The sequence below is a fragment of the Emericellopsis atlantica genome, assembly GCF_019669845.1.
Source record: "Emericellopsis atlantica unplaced genomic scaffold F5Z01scaffold_13, whole genome shotgun sequence".
Taxonomy (NCBI): domain Eukaryota; kingdom Fungi; phylum Ascomycota; class Sordariomycetes; order Hypocreales; family Bionectriaceae; genus Emericellopsis; species Emericellopsis atlantica.
Window position 1 is genome coordinate 120,684 of NW_025764715.1, and position 17,021 is coordinate 137,704.

General features: G+C 53.4%; 7 protein-coding genes across 7 annotated transcripts; 3 read left to right on the forward strand and 4 right to left on the reverse strand.

Moving 5' to 3' along the window:
- Positions 1 to 12: 12 nt before the first annotated feature.
- F5Z01DRAFT_102203 (uncharacterized protein) lies at positions 13 to 1,965 on the reverse strand. The gene is made up of 2 exons (XM_046257326.1): positions 1,064 to 1,965; positions 13 to 1,016 (listed from the first exon to the last, which is right to left on the reverse strand). The coding sequence occupies exons 1-2, from the start codon at positions 1,873 to 1,875 to the stop codon at positions 92 to 94; spliced, it is 1,737 nt and encodes a 578-aa protein (XP_046118233.1). The 5' UTR covers positions 1,876 to 1,965; the 3' UTR covers positions 13 to 91.
- Positions 1,966 to 4,849: 2,884 nt separating this feature from the next.
- On the forward strand, positions 4,850 to 5,695 carry F5Z01DRAFT_655121 (FKBP-type peptidyl-prolyl cis-trans isomerase). Its single transcript, XM_046263467.1, has 5 exons — positions 4,850 to 5,124; positions 5,177 to 5,305; positions 5,358 to 5,378; positions 5,430 to 5,471; positions 5,522 to 5,695. Exons 1-5 carry the CDS (start codon positions 4,991 to 4,993, stop codon positions 5,547 to 5,549), a joined length of 354 nt encoding a protein of 117 aa, XP_046118234.1. The 5' UTR covers positions 4,850 to 4,990; the 3' UTR covers positions 5,550 to 5,695.
- F5Z01DRAFT_655124 (uncharacterized protein) lies at positions 5,696 to 9,835 on the forward strand. Its single transcript, XM_046263468.1, has 5 exons — positions 5,696 to 6,524; positions 6,574 to 7,240; positions 7,292 to 7,473; positions 7,527 to 7,723; positions 7,771 to 9,835. The coding sequence occupies exons 1-5, from the start codon at positions 6,097 to 6,099 to the stop codon at positions 9,369 to 9,371; spliced, it is 3,075 nt and encodes a 1,024-aa protein (XP_046118235.1). The 5' UTR covers positions 5,696 to 6,096; the 3' UTR covers positions 9,372 to 9,835.
- Positions 9,836 to 9,849: 14 nt separating this feature from the next.
- On the forward strand, positions 9,850 to 11,464 carry F5Z01DRAFT_655125 (uncharacterized protein). Its single transcript, XM_046263469.1, has one exon. The coding sequence runs from the start codon at positions 9,945 to 9,947 to the stop codon at positions 11,385 to 11,387; it is 1,443 nt and encodes a 480-aa protein (XP_046118236.1). The 5' UTR covers positions 9,850 to 9,944; the 3' UTR covers positions 11,388 to 11,464.
- Positions 11,465 to 12,062, reverse strand: F5Z01DRAFT_655126 (uncharacterized protein). The gene has a single exon (XM_046263470.1). The coding sequence runs from the start codon at positions 12,010 to 12,012 to the stop codon at positions 11,608 to 11,610; it is 405 nt and encodes a 134-aa protein (XP_046118237.1). The 5' UTR covers positions 12,013 to 12,062; the 3' UTR covers positions 11,465 to 11,607.
- Positions 12,063 to 14,962, reverse strand: F5Z01DRAFT_655127 (C6 zinc finger protein). The gene has a single exon (XM_046263471.1). It carries the CDS (start codon positions 14,843 to 14,845, stop codon positions 12,527 to 12,529), a length of 2,319 nt encoding a protein of 772 aa, XP_046118238.1. The 5' UTR covers positions 14,846 to 14,962; the 3' UTR covers positions 12,063 to 12,526.
- A 545-nt stretch (positions 14,963 to 15,507) lies between these two features.
- Positions 15,508 to 16,951, reverse strand: F5Z01DRAFT_622413 (pyruvate dehydrogenase complex dihydrolipoamide acetyltransferase; the record flags this gene model as incomplete). Its single annotated transcript, XM_046261266.1, has 2 exons — positions 15,508 to 16,572; positions 16,634 to 16,951. The coding sequence occupies 2 exons, from the start codon at positions 16,949 to 16,951 to the stop codon at positions 15,508 to 15,510; spliced, it is 1,383 nt and encodes a 460-aa protein (XP_046118239.1).
- Positions 16,952 to 17,021: the final 70 nt, after the last annotated feature.

Here is a 17,021-nt window from a genome sequence, read left to right on the forward strand (position 1 = left end):
AAGTCATTATGTAAATGCATGTGGTAGAATACACACGCAATAATTGCCAGCCGTGTCGAGCTTCGTCATTCAAGATACCATAACACTGTGTTCAAATGTCAGGCTGCGCGTCCTGGCTCGACTCGCCCTTCTTCCTGCCGCTACCCGGGACCATTCTCTGCACGGCCGCCTTCATCTTGGTAGGATCCTCCAGTGTTGCATAGGCGGCCTCGCGCTTACTAGGCTGTCCCTGTTGCCACGTTCCGTCGCGGTCATTAAGGTCGCTTTCAGCCGAGCTCAAGCTGCTCTGGGAGTTGTTCATGACGACGTTCATGATTCTGCCTTCCGACTTCTTGATGGCGGTCTGCTTCTCCTTGAGCTTCTTGAGACGCTCATCACCGCAGTCCATGACCACGATGCCCATGCCAGGGAAGTTCTTCTCGAGAAAGTCTTTCAGAAGAGGGAGGATGCGTTTGTCCGGACGGTAGGTCCCCGAATCGTTGTCGATGATGAGCTGGTAGTACGCCGGGTTCCCAGGGGGTGGGCTCTTGGGTGGTCCGCCAGGGATTGGTTCCTCCGGGTGAGTCTTCTCATTGGGCTCGGGATCGTCAGAAGCATGGGGGTGCTTCGTACGCCTGATGAGGAACTCGCCGGAGCAGGCAATGTACGTTGCGACATCCGAGTGCATGGTGTGCTTGCTGAGCAGGTCGATGCCAAATTCTTGGCCGGTTTCGGTGAATCGCAATAGTCCGTCCAGCGTGAGGACATAGGTGAATATGCGACCTCCTTCATCAAAGTGAGCTAGCCTCAGGAAGGTCAGGGACGCTTCTTCTGTGCACGACTCGAATGAGTCGTACTCCGTGGACTTGTCAAAGTTGTAGACACGATGGTGCTGTTTATGCAGTGCTGCGTTGAGGACCTTGCCGCGAAGGCCTTTCGAGTTGAACATGGAGCCAATGATGGGCTTAAACTCAACGTAGCGATGGTATAATCGCGACGGCACCGGACCTCGCAACTGCATCTCATTGGCTTGGAAACTACTACTGTCAGTTCGGAATTTAGACATGCCTGGAAGCATACTTACTCATATTTCTGCGTCGATCTTTTTCGCTCCCCACAAGTCTGTCCCTCGGGGTCATCGCTTGAGTCTCTGTTGACCTTTGTGCCCGTGATAAGCCGTCCGATCATCGGACTAAAGTGCTTGAAGTAGAACGACGGCCCAATGGTACACATTTGCGCATATGGCGGGTCAGAGGTGCCCAGCACTTCCATACTAATGCAGAGCCGGGGCGTCATGTCGAAACTGTGATGCTTAATCCCAGAAATGGTTTTGAGGATGAAAGCTCGCTTGCTGATCATCCTCTTCTTGGCATTGAACTCTCGTCCAGGTCGTGGCATGCCCTCCCACTGCTCAAATACCCGAGGAACTTTGACCGTGACGTTACCCAGACGGTCATTTCGATCAGGGTAATCCTCATCGTACATCCGGCATTTCAAGGTGAAGCCTCCAGGCGGCACGTTGGCGACGATCCATTCGCTCCTCCATTCGGGTTCAGTCGTTCTCCTGAGAGTACGGGTACGATGTACCAGATCCGGGTCCTCCTTATGCCGCTTGGGCTGGGTTCCACGTAGAGTCGCTGTGAGAAACGGATCCGATGAGGCCGTGTTAAAGTCGGAGGGCGGAAGATTCTTTGCATACTCAAATGTGAAGCGCACCGTATACCCTTGCGGCGCGTCTGGAAGTGGCATCATCGAATCCTCCCGGCGGTCCCTTTCTGGTGAGGGCTCGCAGCGGAAAGGCAAATGACCTGGTTTTTGGCGGGGACTTGAGTTGCCCACTTGGTGTTGTGGTAGCAGGCGCCGTCTTGCTTTTCTTCGCATCTCTAGCAGCGCCATTCTGATGAGTCGGCTCCTCTGCTGTCCCGCCGGTCTGCGCGTGGCCGTTCTGGTCAGGCGTCGCAGCTGGCACAGCGCTGGATGTCTCCGCTTGTTGGTCGGTCATTGTCGCCAAACTCTCGCTCAGCCTCGAATCGGATTGATTATATATGAATGTCGCACTGTCGCCAATTGCTGGGAATCACAAATACACGGGTAGCGACCTGAAGCAAGCACAGGGGGTATCATTGTAGATTGGAACTCCAAGGACGTTTACGTAGTCAAGAAAGCAGAGAGTCGCGCTCACACCCGGTAAAGACTGTAGGAGGCAGAGAGGTATTAGCGAGAGCAAAAGAGTTCGGCTAACACGACCTGGAGACACAGCAAGGTGAAGTGGTGGTGGTCTCGGCTCCGGCCTTTTTGGGGGGGGCGCGCTGGGAGTCATGCCATTATAACAAATGACCTGCTGCTGCTTATCATCGTGTTCTCCGAACAAGTCGACAGTCGGACAGCGACAGCCACAGACAAGCTCATTAGCCCGCCCCATCTTGCATGTTCTTGGCGACGAGCATCGCAAGCTGCGAGGTTGGTCGCACCTGTTTGGGCGCGGCGCAAAGATTACGTCATTTGCGGCATCGTCAGTTCCGGAGAGCGGGTGACGAAAATAAACGCACAGTCGACGGTCACACACACCTCTGACCACACTACTTTTAATGTGTCAGTGTTGCTTAACGTGACACATGCGGCCACTAGCCTGTACCTTTGCCCATCCTCTAAGAAAAATTAAAAGTCAACTTCTCTCATCTCACATGGCGGTAATCGGCTAGAAGTTGTGTCAATTCCCGTGCCGGCACGTTGTATCCGACCTCGACGCGTGGCCTTTACAGAGTGCTCCAAACTCTTGGCATTATTGTCTCGAGACACCTCGTAGACAGGCGAGCTTTGTTGGATCAATTGCTAGAAAAGAGATCATATTAAGTTATCAATCGGTGTACGATCTAGGGGAGGACTGTCATCTCACTACGTGACCACGAAGCACCCATTGAGCGAGCGAGTGACACATTTGCCCAGCTCATTCATGCATGTGGTCTACAGGATTCTCGCCAGCTCGATTCAGCACGTTGATCCACCCCTGTTTACGCGGAAATGAGTATGCAACACTCCAAGCTTTGTGCCAAGCTCAATCAATCTAGGCTTATTTCCGTGGGCTTTATAATTTCATCAATTCTCACATCTCAATTTGAGTCATAGAGCGTTAGCAGAAGCCTGAGACCCCGTCCCTCCTCTACACAAGTGGATCGGGGCCAGCCTCTACGAGTACGTTACGTACCTTACTTGGGACACTCAGACATACAGTTCTAGCGACAGTACTTTCTATATCTGCTTTTGAGCGTCTGGATAGTCTATAATGCTCATGTCGGGATGCAGTCCAACTTCCACTTTCATCAATTCGTTCAAGCTCCTGCAGAAAGACTCTCTCGGCTCCAGTTTGCGCTGCGCGGTGCCTTTGATCGACGTCTTCGTAGACACCCGTCGAAAGAGCTTGACCGTATTTTTCTCTTGGGTACTTATGAAAATCTGCCAGAACCGGAGAGCTGTGCCACTTGAGCTTTCCAGGACCAAAACTTGGGCACTGAGAGTGCCCAAGTTGGCGCGCGTTTCGTCCATCCCACGACCAAGCCTTTCGCCATTCCGAGCGCCAGCACGAGTGAGTGCTTGCTGAAAATCCAACCGCCGCTATACTTTCTTGAATTTGGCTTTGCTTTCGCGTATTCACTTACAAGCCGACCACAATGTTGACAAAGGCACCCCTTTTCCGAAATCAAGATCCGCCCGCTTACCCTACGCAGCTCTACGGGCCAGCGTTTAGCAAACCGCGGTAATGACTTGACACTCGCAGTCTTCCCGCGGAAGTTGTGAGCAACGTGTTTCGATCCAACAAGAAATGAAAACGGGCTGTCGTTAAATCTTTTATCGGGAATGGGTATTGTAAAGCTCTAGTCAGCCATTCTCCAGCGCATGACCATACTTGCAAACGGACGTCAGACGTTGGCGCCCACCAAGCCCAGAAGAACCGCAACATACTTATCGATCAATCATTCAGTCTGAAACTTGACTCTCGGGCACATGAGGGTATCCCCAGCTTTCAACAGCTTCTGATACCCGAGAGATAATCCTTATCGATAGAGGATGAGCCCTTACGCAGCGTTGGCAGTTACTCAATCTGCGGCCTGTTTCGGGTGGATTGAGGAAGTCGGCCCCGTGGATTGAGTAAAACAGAGGCCAGATTGGATTGGATTGACTAGATTGACTAGATTGAGTTATTGTCTGACTCAGCAGAGGCTTCTCACTGATTTATAGTTATCAGGCTCTAACACACTCGACTTGTTCAAAAATCTTGTCATCGATGAGGCCTTGGGTCTTGAGGTTGAGGGCATAATTACTCGGCAGGGCCGCAGGGGGCAGCCTCGAGGCTCGCCGGCTAATAGGCGGCCGCCTTCGGCCTAATAAGTGGGTCGGCTAAGGCACTGGCAGTCTGGCACTACACTGGGCCACTAGCGGCGCTGGCACTGGCAGGTGGCCGGGTGGGTCCGGTCGAGGCAGGTGGGCTAAGGCAGGTGGGTCACGTGAAGACCCACCTACCGATCCAACAGCTACCCTATACTTACAACAGAACACCAAAAACACTACGAATTATTACTAAATATACGCTAGAAAGGGTATTAAAAAATATTAAATAGCTGCCTACTTAGATTGACTTTAACTCAATCTGCTGCCCGCTTGGATTGAGTGGATTGAGTAAGGTAAAAAAGGCCGGATTGGATTGAGTTGAAGACTGATTGAGTAGGTCTAGATTGAGTAACTGCCAACGCTGCCCTTACGTTACCAACCCCTCACCGTACCTGCCCTTAATCTTGTGGCGTCATTTGCCCCGCGCCGCACTTCCCGCCAGCCCCGCGCTGATCTGCGCGTCTATTGGCGCACTGCACAACACCGACCACTGAAGGAGGATCTATTGGCCCTGCGTCCTTCGAAGCTGATCCAAGCTCTTCCTCTGCAGCAACACGGTTTTCCATCACACCATCACACACTTTGTACCACCCCAAGAACGCTGTACAACCCGAAATCCGACATAATGGGCGTTGAGAAGATTGTCCACGAGGAAGGCCAGGGCGATGCCGTCCAGAAGGGCCAAACCGTCACCATTGCCTACACTGGTTGGGAGAGGGCCAAGGGAACATCCGAAAACGTCTGGGAGAAGGGCTCCAAGTACGCCGTTCCGTCAAATTCGTGCCACTGGCTGGCATTAACATCTCGATAGGTTCGATTCCTCGGTCGACCGCAACCAAGACTTCGTTGTCCCCGTCGGTGTTGGCAGGCTGATCAAGGGCTGGGATGAGGGTATCGTCGGCATGAAGCCTGGCGAGAAGGCCACTCTCCACATCACCCAGTGAGTACATCGAAAGAAGACATGTCGAGTAGGACAACCGCTAACAGCGCAGTGACTACGCGTATGGGCCTAGGTATGAATTGCTGTTACACCGCAGATGACGCAGACTAACAACAGTGTACAGGGGCATCCCCGGAGTCATTGGCGAGGAAGCCGATCTCATTTTGTAAGTGCCGGTCTGTATCAGCACAATATGCACGGCTGACCTTTTCATAGCGACGTCAGCCTCAAGAGCTTCAAATAGAGAGACCTATTGAGGTGTTGATTGTGACAGGAATATAGCCTTAAAAAGATTCGTACCGCGGGCCAAAATCGGTGCCGTAATGCACAAATCAACATACAAACAAATCATTGTCTGACGCTTATTCGTGGTCGCGACCTATAAGTAGATCATTGTTTCCGCCGTCTTAGACTCTCCACTGTCGAGTCGGCCTTGTACAGCGCCGCGTGAAGAATGCATCGTACAGGTTCAAAGTATGCACGACCTACATAACGACATTTTTCCAGTTGTACGCAGATCCTGGGTTCAATCAGTCTCCCAAGTGGTTGGTGGTGGCGCGCGCGCAGCATGGCGGCAAACGCTTACAGTTGATTTGGCATGCGCGAGGGCTGTGCCACGCGACCTACATCTGCGGCCCAAGTGCTGGACCAGGCCGACCAACATGCGCAAGTCACGACTTCATAAGCGAGTAATCAACCGCTGTGTAACTCAAGATGTTGTGTTACTCGAGAGTTTTTCTATATCGAAACTTCACACTAACATGTGACTTGGCGACAACTTACGTGCCTACATGGATCCATTGTCGATTGTTGCGGGTGCGGCTGGGTTTGTGTCCCTGGGAATCCCTATATCGAAAGATTTGATGGAATTTTGTGACGACTACCGGGGACTTGACGAGGACTTTGGGACCCTATCTAAAGAAGCGGCATTCCTGAAGAACCAGATTCAGTGCACTGAGCGCCAGATGAACCGCTGTGAGGGGATCGACAAAACACTCCAAGAGTCGCTGTATTCACTGCGTCAACGGGCAGAAGAATGCCAACATGCATCCGAAAAGATACTGTTTAAGATGCAACGGAAAAACTCGGGCAACTGGATTCAAAGGCAAGGCTCAAGGTTGAGGTATCCCCTAGGACCGAAGCGCAAGCTTGAGGATGTGTTGCAGCAACAGCAGCAGTTTGTGACAAAGATCAATCTGCTTCTCGCACAAAGCAACATGTATGCTTTACCGCAACCGATCACATATTTGTGGCTAACATATCTGTAGAAATGAGACGATTGCAACGAGGCATAGCAATGAGATGGCATCAGAGCGGTTACTTTTAATATCGGATCGCCACACAGAGCAAATAACCCAGATTCTGGACTCCATTGGGCAATGTTCGAGGACAGAATTGCTGCAACAGATGGAGAAGAACATCCTCGCAGCGATATCGAACCGATCGGTCAACATTGCTCACACCGGGGGCGAGAAAGAGATGGACATGGTCACATCGTCCGTAACTGACGTCTCAACTCGGTACGACTCAGCGTCACTGCGTCCTCGACACCACAAGCGCAACACAAGAGCAAACCAGACATCCAAGATGCGCCTTGCCCAGAACTCGAAAATCACTTCGAAACGCTTCACCGGCGACTTTACCGTTTTCCAACGGGCTGTCAAGTGGGATGTTGCAATCAAGCATTCGACCAACGGCGTGTTTCAGAGTCTCCAGATTTTCCCGTCGCTCAGCATCCAAGGCGTGGTACGCTGGGACTCACCAGCATTTATACTCTTGCGAGAAACTGTGCCACAGGTCATAGATTGGCATGCCGCTGATATAGTGGTCCGTCGTGCGCAATTGCGCAAATGCCTACAAGACATTGAGGGGCTTTACACCGCCGGGGAGGCGTCACCAACTGATATTATCCCCGATGGAAATGATCTCTTATCAGTAAGAGCCGTCCAAATGAGCTTCCGAGATATGGGCTGATACATAATTAAGCTTGCCATACGCACGATGGTCGACCATTTGCGCAGGGACCCTCCACCAGGCACGTCCGACATGAGCCGGATCAGAAATGATCTGGAAAGGGAACATGAGCTGCGAAGAGAACTGATATCAGCGCTACAAGACTTCGGCATGGACATTAACAATGGTAAACACCTCCAAGATGAGTCTCTTGTGTAAGTCTACTCAGACACTTGTGTCAATAGCCTGGTAGCTGACTCTTCATAAGGTTGGGAAAAGAAAGGCACCCCCCATACATGAAAGAAAGCATCGAGTCCCATGCGAACTGGGCAGCGATTGTTGTCGCCCTCGCTGAATGCGATTTTGACGTAACATACTTGCAACACGAATTCTGGACCAACGTCGAGCAATTAACGCATGGCTGCGGAGCAGTGTCCATCCATGAGCTCATGGACCCTGTCATAGGTATGGCATGACTGGAGCAAAGCAAGAGCTTGGCTAATTCAGTCCAGAGCCATTGTATGGCGAAGTGTCCCAAGCCGTCATCAAGCGTGACGAGGGCCAGCTTTCACAGATTCTGCAATTGCGGCCTCGCTTAATTAGCGAGAGGGATTCGAACGGGGACACGCCTTTCCACATCGCCACACGATGGCCGTCGGGACTGAAAATCCTCTTGAAGAGCGAGGAATCGATGGGAACCAGATGTTTCAGTAGTGGCCCGAACTTGGAAGGCTGCACACCTCTCCTTTTAGCCGCAATCAGCGGCCTCACCGAGACTATCAATATTCTACTCGAAGCCGGCGTTGCTGTCGATGAAAGGTCATGGTTTTTCGTGTCTAGCGAACCCAACAAAGAGCTTGCTGTTCTCTTTGCAAAAGGCCTCGCGCGTAAACGATTGCAATTCGGGGAGCTTTTTCACTCTGCCTGCCCCGAGGCAGACAATATCGGAGATGCTTGTATGGACGAGGGCATCGACGAAGCTCTGCAGCTGCTTCGAGGAAGGCGTATAGACGTGGCTCCGGCTTTGAGTGAATCATACTCTGGACCACCCTATGCCCTCAACCGGAGGACGGAAACCCCAAGTCTTGAGTTTCTGGACGCACTGCATGATACAGGCTTCCGCGGCATCGACGTACCCGATGAAAAGCACGATACGTTGCTTGGCCGACTGATCAGGTACATTAATGTCGATAGCATCGACGCAGTGTTCCGCCGCGACTTTGGGAAAATGCGAACATCGTGCCACGATGCCCACGCGCCGATCTCGTGGCTACTTGACCATGAAGCTGACGGCTTGACTGGCGCTTCTTTCATCAAAGACAAACACAAGATCCTGCACTGGCTGCCTGTTGAGCTTGCCTTCCTCAACATCTATGAAAAATGTGTTTCGGCGAACGAGTTTCAGCCCCGCAGTGAGGCTTTATTCAGCTCATATCTCAACAAGATAGGGCGTAGCGGTTCTCATGGTCCTTGTCATTGCCCATGTTCGCGACAGCCATGCGCCCCTGTCTCAATTTACAGCCGAATCCAACTGGAGCAAGCGCACCAGGTAGTCACCCCTCGGGGATGCCAGCCTCGCAAAGCGTGGAAATGGGACACTTCGAGATTTGAGTACGGTGGAGTCACAGGAAGAGCCTTATTTGACCATCGGGGCCATTTTCCCTATGTTGACAGCAGTCACTTTCTTTCGGTCATGCAATTTCTCTCTGACGCGCACGACAAGACCATGGCATTGGAAGCCTTGCGACTGGCAACATTTCACCGATTGGGGCTGAGGCATACATGCTGTTTGTGGCGCCCGAAGAATCCCGTGTCGGACACTCGCTTAACTGAATGTCACCTGGCTGCCCTTTCTGCGGAAGAGATACTCGAAATCGAGGAGGAGCAGGACGCATTGACATACGATCTGGAGCATCTGATCGACGAGTTTGAGGAAGCAATGCAGGAGCACGAATGCGACTTTATTGACTTCTTGCTGGGCTTTTGGTGGGAACGAATGGAAAGATACGAAAAGGAAATCAGTACTGTACAGACGGGCAGTGCGCAAACATTGCGGGACCTGGGGATTGTACTGACGATTGATGAAGCTGATGAAGCTGATGAAGCGGCCTGAGCGTTCTGTTGCACTTGGTAAGAATATGATATAGTACAGCAACCTAGAACTTCAACACATACTAAGTAATAGTATATTTGTTACCCTAGATTATACGCGAAGGTTTAGCGTGAATTATAGGGGTTTTGGTTGCCAAGTTTAAACAAGTGGCATAAACTCAAAAACTGATCACGGAGAAGATGCGCATGCGGCGCCGGGAAGCATGATAATTAGAAAAAGTAAGGACCAAAATAAAGTCACCTTGACACACGGTACACACCTCTCTAGTAGGTATTTTCACAACGGAAAGCTCCTCTGATAGCTCGCGGATCGTGGGCCCGTGGCCGCATGATTCTCTCTCGGTCGTGGTCAGGTCAATCGGCAGGGTCGCTAGCGCTAGCGGGTAGAATCTAACCGCCTATGGCTTAGCGCTGTCGATATATGCTTATACAAAAGTACGAATCTCTCAATAACTTTATATAGTCCTTAGGCATTATAACGCTTATAAGCTACATTTGTTACTCGATATTGGCACCACTCCTGACAGGGTTATTGCTCGCTAGGACAGACCACAACCACATCGCGCTAAGGGGCATGGAGCGGCAGGCGCAGATTGATAAGGCCGCATCAGCGCTAGACACGCTGTCATCGATCATTCCTGAGGCAGAATTGCTACTCGACGCCATCACCGTCAAACACCCCGGCCAGACGGGACTACCCGCGCACATCAAGTTCCTCACCCTGCAACAAAGCCAGCTCGAGGCATGCATCGCCATGCATGTGCCTGCCGTGGAGGAGCTGATTCGCAATACTGTCACCAACGTCCACTTGGCTGACCAGCAGATGGCGGTCCTCAAACGCTGCTCGCACCTCACCTTCATCAGCAAGATTGGCCGTGTCTCCGTCGTAGATGGCGGTCATGAGTGGATTGTCATTCGGCCCAAGACATGGACGCTCGCCAAAGTGGCACGTGACATGGCAGAAGATGGATGGGAATGGGGCGAGTACGACACTGTACACGATGTGCCACGGGACGTATGGGCGGATGCGGGGCCATACACTCTTGCGAGAGCGATCATGAGGCTCGTGGAGGATGCGAAAGCCCATAGAGTGGACTACAGGATACCAAGGATACGTGTCGTCATGCCGAGCTTGCGGAGAAGCGAGAATGACGACGTCGGGCTGTATCTGGACGTGCTGGAGAAGATGGATCCATCGGTCAAGATCACAATATCATGTGCTGATAGTGACTTCTTACTCTCGCCAGTACCAGATATGGCCACTGCGTTGCAGAGTCTGGTGGTTCATCCATTGACCAATCTTACATCGACTTTGAATCTGGATCAAACCATCCTCATGGACTTGGTTTCAGATATTACGCATTTACGTCTCAAACCGGAGAATTGGCTCCCGCGTAATACACAAGGCCATATCCAGGAGGAGAACGCGGGCGAAGGAGGCATCATGACCAAGGCACTGTACCCTGTATTACAGGGCCGCACACTAGTCTGCACGAGCGAAGTCGTGGGCGAGTTCATGGATCTTGTCACCAAGATTGGAACAGAAACAGAAAGAGAGCGAGCGAGACTGCTCCTTGGTCTAGAAGGGTCTCAATGTGAGACACGGGCCGGATACAACAAACTGACGATACATCCGCTGCCTGATGACCTCCAGGTCCCGATAACTGTCATACCTACGTCGTGGGCGAGCGCAACCACTCTGCAAGAGGTCATAGCTTCGAAAGGGCTCCCTAGCATAGCGCTGCCAGTCTCAAAGGCCGCCCGATCAAAGCTGAGCCCGGCGAGGATAGGTGTCTTTCTGCAAGGGTGGCTGATGGACTGCCATACCCTAACCGGCCAAAAGGAGATGCTGAGCAAGTTCAGAGTATGGGTCGACCAATGCCGACTGAGTGACGAGGACACGGGGCCGAGAGTGTGGAGAATCGATGTCACGAGGAATCTTTTGGCTACTAGACCACCACATAGGACAAAAGGGTTCAAAGAGCAGGCGACCGAGGTCAGGGCAGGTCAGGACTAGAGCGCTGGGATTCACATAGAAAGCTTATGGCAGGCTATATCAACACGAATGTGTTGAATTAAAGGGCTTCTAAGGATAAGATTGTCTTGAGTTATAGGCACTCATCCTCCCAACCACTTTGTCCTTCGGGTCCTGGGGATTTTGGTTGAGCGAATCTTCGTCCCCAGTATTGTCGCATTTTGTATCGTTCAAGGCCAGCTTCTTTCCATCTTTTCTGCGCTCACTCGCTTTTAGAATCATGAGTACGACAGGCGTACGCGGTTTTGACAGCGGGCTCATCCACCGTCGTTGTCGCGTCGAAGAAGACAACAGGTGGGACACCCAGTGGTATGTATTTCTCAACGACTGATATACAGCCACCACAGTCCAAGCTGACCGTGGTTGTGGTCGTATGGGTGAATACAGTAGTTGTTGGTCCAAAGTCGAGACTCATCAGGTTGAGCATAGTGGAGGTGCATACGCCCGACTCCAGGCTATCAGGGGCACCTGTGCCAGGCCTCGCGTAGGCGACCGCCGGTGAAAGCGCCAAAAGGTGGTAAAGCTTCATTGTGAATGATGTGTTTTCGAATAGTAGATGATGCTGATGTGGACGAGGTTCTTGTGGAGGGAAATCTCTGCCAGTCATATATAGTCTCGTGAGGAACAGACATGGCAATCACATCCGAGACATTGCCTGCCCTGGGTAGTCACTCGGCATAGATAGGAATGTGAGACTACTGACTTGGCAAAGCGTAGTATATGTCTCAAACAGACAAGTGACTTGATTCCTCCCAGGTACACTATGGCTTTGGTGTGGCAGAGATGGAGGGTTGCAGGATAGTCGCAGGGAAGGGACATGAAGATGTGAGAAGAGAGGTTGTGTAAATTGAGTTGAGAATCAGGCACAGTAGTGTGGCCTGTGACAAATGTCTAATGTAATGAGGCGGCCCTGACTTTTGGCCTGAGCCATGCTCCAAGACATACCATGTCGACAACATGAAGCTTTCGTGGCGCTTGAATAGCAAGCGCTACACTGTGCTCAAGAACCGTAAGGCGGTCTCGAATGCCTTCGTCTCCATATAATCCATTGGCAATGCCCGCTCAAACATGCCCTCCGACTTGAGGCAGCTCGGCAATATCTTGTGCAGCTTCAGCTTCGATCACTCGAACAATGGAGGTTGCCCAGCATCCCAGGGCTTGGGCGAGCCCCAAAGCAAGCCATCCATTTCATCCCAGCTCAGATCACCCAGGAACCCCTGGTCCATTCCGTCCCCGATCCCCAATCCTGGAGAGCCCTGCCCGAGGCCCACGTCAGCGGGTGGCAACAGGGGCACCGAGCTCTGGGCTTCGTCGTCGTCCACCTCAACACCTTCACTCAAAGCTATCTCCTTCATCACTGCGTAGCATGCGTTCGCTGACGCGACCGCGGTAGCAGTTATCTCGTCCTCGATCAATTTCTCATCCGTGATGCCCTCCTTCGCCAGGTCCACGTGCCGCAGACAACAGGCCGCGAAGACGTGGCCTTTGATGTTGGTCTCGCCCGACTGCGCCCTTCTCAACATCCACGCCTCACCCGCGGCAAGAGTCGCCCTGAGATCGTAGTCTTGCACGGCTGGTAAATATCCAAGTCCTGTCGTCTCGTTGCCATGCGTGTGGGTCAACTCCACGGCCGTCGTGGTCAAGCTCTGCATGGGAACGTTGCGGAAAATTCCCGACCCATTGGTGACTAGTCGTGCAAAGTCGGTCGACGGTGGCTCATCGCGCAAAGGACCAGAAAGACCGCAATTATGGGTAATTTTGAGCGCCCCATCGAGATACATCTTGCGAGAGAAGTAGTATCGCGGGTCATCGAGTGATTTCATGATGAGTGGCTGATGTAGCGCGTGAAAGCACCTGTAGACCAGTATCTCGGCAAACGACGTGTGAAACTGCGTCACTTTGGCCTTGGGCTCTTTGCTGTATCGCAGCATGGTCTGAGACATACTGCGACAGAATTTGACGAGGGCTGAATTGTGCCGGAGCGTCTGCTCGTACGACTCGACTGCTCGGAAGTCATTGGCATGCTGGAGGAGTGACAGTCGGAGGGGCAAAGACTTTGCGACTTCCAACGCGACTGACATGTCTGTCGCCCTTTGCGTGCTCTTCACCGGTTTCTGGGCAGATCTGTCGCGTCTCTCGCGATCCAACTCGTCCGTCAGCTCAACGTCGTCGAGATCTGCTGGGGGAAGGGTGTCATATTCTGCCGCTGATATGAGTGGCGGACCGCCCGCGTCGAAGCCGCTCTGCAAGTTCAGCTCCACGATGGTCGACCACAGTCTCCGCCTCATCTCTGCCCGGTAAACCGTCATGTCGGCTAGGTGGCGTGGGTCACGATGCAGACCCATGTACATGGCTTTTCGAAGCATCCCGCCCGTCGTGACCCAGACCAAGTCGTGCCCAACGGCAACAGCGGACCGAGCGAGGGTCAGCAAGCACATGATCTGAAGTCCTGGGATGGTCATGCGGGCCTTTTCTGGAGGCAGCATGAGCCAGAGTTGAGCTTCGTAGATCCACTGTGTCGCCCTCGGTCGCAGGGTGAAGGTGTCATCGTGGAAGACGGATCCAAGGGCCATAACCAGTCGCAAGAGGACGGTGAAGTAGGCCGTGTGCTGAGGCACGCTGGTGGCCCAGTAGCGCTCATATTCCAATCTAAAGGAAGGGACGTGTAGGATGCGCAAAACACCCTCAAAGGTACGGAGATACGACTCGACCAGTTCGTCCGCGAGTGCCTTGGGCGGAATGTCGCGCCCCAGAGCCGCCGACGAGAGAGGTTTGAGACGATGCTCCTTGATCTTCCTCCCAAGAGTTTTACAGCGATCCAAGAGACGACCAAATGGGTACTCCTGTGCGTCAAGCTTGCCCAAGGTGTTGATCTCCAGGAGCAGCAGCATAGCCCCCTTCATCCAGTGACTCCGGCCAAAGTACCGCGTTTTGCTGATGGTCCCTTGTTGGATCAAAGTATCAGACGAGATTGGATCATTTGTCTCTGGCTCTTTGGGACTCTTTTCGAGACCGAACCTGGCCAGCTTCTCCTCCAGATAATGCACCCTTTCCGCCAACCTGTCCACATCCCTTGAACTGCCGCTGGAGCTTGGCGCAGTCGAGCTCCCGCCCACGATGCTGGACAGATCACTGGAAGCTGGAACGATGTTTTCAGTGTCTTTTGGTGGCGCAGGCAGTATTGGCGCTGGTTTCCCGTCAATTTCCTTCTGCGGCTGCTGCGACTGGGACTGTTCTTGGGCCTTCTTTCTCCATGATGGCGGAACGTGTGCAGGCGCATACGAGCAATCCTTGATCTGGCTCCTCACGCAGTGATTGCAGGGTGTGTTCCTGTCGCATCGCACCTTGCGTCGCCTACATTGCTCACAGGCCAAGGGCGGACGACGGCGCTTCTTGTGCGTGGGTGGCACTGTTGGGAGCACCGCAGCGTCGTCGGGCATTTTGGACCGATCGCTCGCTTGGTGACGTTGTAAATGGTGCTTGAATCATGAAGCAAGATAGAAATTAATTTCAAACATGAGAGTAATTACATGTAAGAGACTTAACTCGAGAGTGAATGTCTTCCCAGGGCTGCCTAGCAAAAGCCCGAGGCTGGCAGTGTGTGATTGGCTGAGCAGAGCAAAAGCCCGAACGTAGCGCCGGAATGCCGCAGACGCTGTGCTTACATGTACATTTGTCTGATGGAGGCGGATCACCGTCGTAAGCCTTGTAATGATTCCTGCCCAAGGTGAGTGAGTGAGCAGTAATTAGATGAGAAGTAACCAGCATTGGGGGGGCGCCATTGTCGAGACTTGAATGCAGCGGGCTGTACATAAGGGCTGGCTCTCAGCAACAGCTCACCGCAGCCTAGAGGCAAGGTTGGCAGAGTCACAACATCCAAGGTCGACGTCGAATTCACATGGCAGATTCATCAAACCTGGGACAGTAGAAAAAATAACCAATGTACAAGCTAAACGACCCTCCGGACCCAAAACCAGCATTAGCAGGATCATTGTACACGGGCGTCAAGCCTTGGATCAGGTCTATAGAATATCCTCCGACGCCCTTTATCTTCATCTGCATTCAAATCCCTCCTCATACGTCTCCCTTAATTATGCATTCTCTACAGCATCAAGTCGAGGGGGTTCTCGAGCGCCTTCTTGAACTCGCGGATCCATTCGGCGCCGACAGCACCGTCCACGACCTTGTGGTCGAAGCTGGCAGTCACGCTGATCTGGTCCTCGAACTCGACGCCGTCGGTGCCGTCCTCGTTCTCCACGGGCACGGCGACCCTCTTGGTGGTGCCAATGGCAAGGATGGCGGCCTGGGGAGGGTTGATGATGGCGCTGAACTGGTCAACGGCATTGTTCATGCCCATGTTGGAGATGGAGATGCTTCCACCCTGGTACTCCTCGGGCTTGAGCTTGTTGTCGCGCGCCTTCTTGGCGAGCGCCTTGACCTGGTTCGAGATGGACTTGAGGCCACGCGACTCGACACCGGTCACAATGGGGGTGATCAGGCCAGTGGGCGTCGACACGGCCACCGAGACGTCGACGGTCTTGAACTGGCGGATCGAGTCGCCGCGCCAGCTCGAGTTGACGGCGGGCACCTTGAGGGAGGCGACACCCATGGCCTTGATGAGGAAGTCGTTGACGGACAGCTTGTACTCGCCCTCAGCGGAGCTGTTCATGGCCTGGCGGAGCTTGAGCAGCTTGCCGACCGAGATGCTGCTGGTGACGAAGAAGTGGGGGTTGGACTGGACAGACTCCTGGAGGCGGCTGGCAATAGCCTTGCGCATGCCGGATACGGGGACGTCCTCGTATGTGGCGCCAGGGGCGGCGGTGGCAGCAGGGCTGCTGATGGCCTTCTTGACATCCTCCTCGGTGATCTTGCCACCCTTGCCGGTACCCTTGATGCCCTCCAGGTTGACACCCTTCTCGCGGGCCAGACGCTTGGCCTGGGCAGCGACGTTGGGCTCACGGTCGAGGGCGGTCTGCAGCTTGCCCTCCGAGGGTGCGTACTGCTCGGGCTCGGTAGCGGGCTCGGGGGTGGATGGCTGGGAATCGGACTTGGACTCGCTCTTGTCCTCCTTGGCCTCGGGGGCCTTGGCGTTGCCACCGGCGTCCTCGATGGTGAACTTCTCAAAGGCGGAGATATCGGTGCCCTCCTCGACGAGAATAGCGATGGGCTGGGATAGTTAGCGCGTGTTTTACGCGAGAAGAAAAACTCTGGAGGGCGAAAGCACTCACGCTGCCAACAGCGACATCCTTCTCGCCAGACTCCTTGAGAATCTTGGCAATGATACCCTCCTCCTGGAACTCAAAGTCCATCTGTGCCTTGTCCGTCTCAACCTCGACGAGAACATCGCCGGGCGCGATGCTGTCGCCAGCCTTCTTCTGCCAGGCACCAATGTTGCCAGCCTGCATGGTGGGCGACAGCGCCGGCATCTTGACGACCTGGTGCTCTGGGAACGACGCGTAGTGGCGGACTACGTGCGCCGAGAAGCCCTTGCGGAGGACATTCTGGGTGGGAGCGAGAGCTCGCCTTCGGAGCGCGGCGCTGAGCATGTTGTCGGGTTGTCGAGATTAAATGGCTCGGGGGGGATTTGGGAGGGAGGAGGAAGAGATGGGGGGGGTA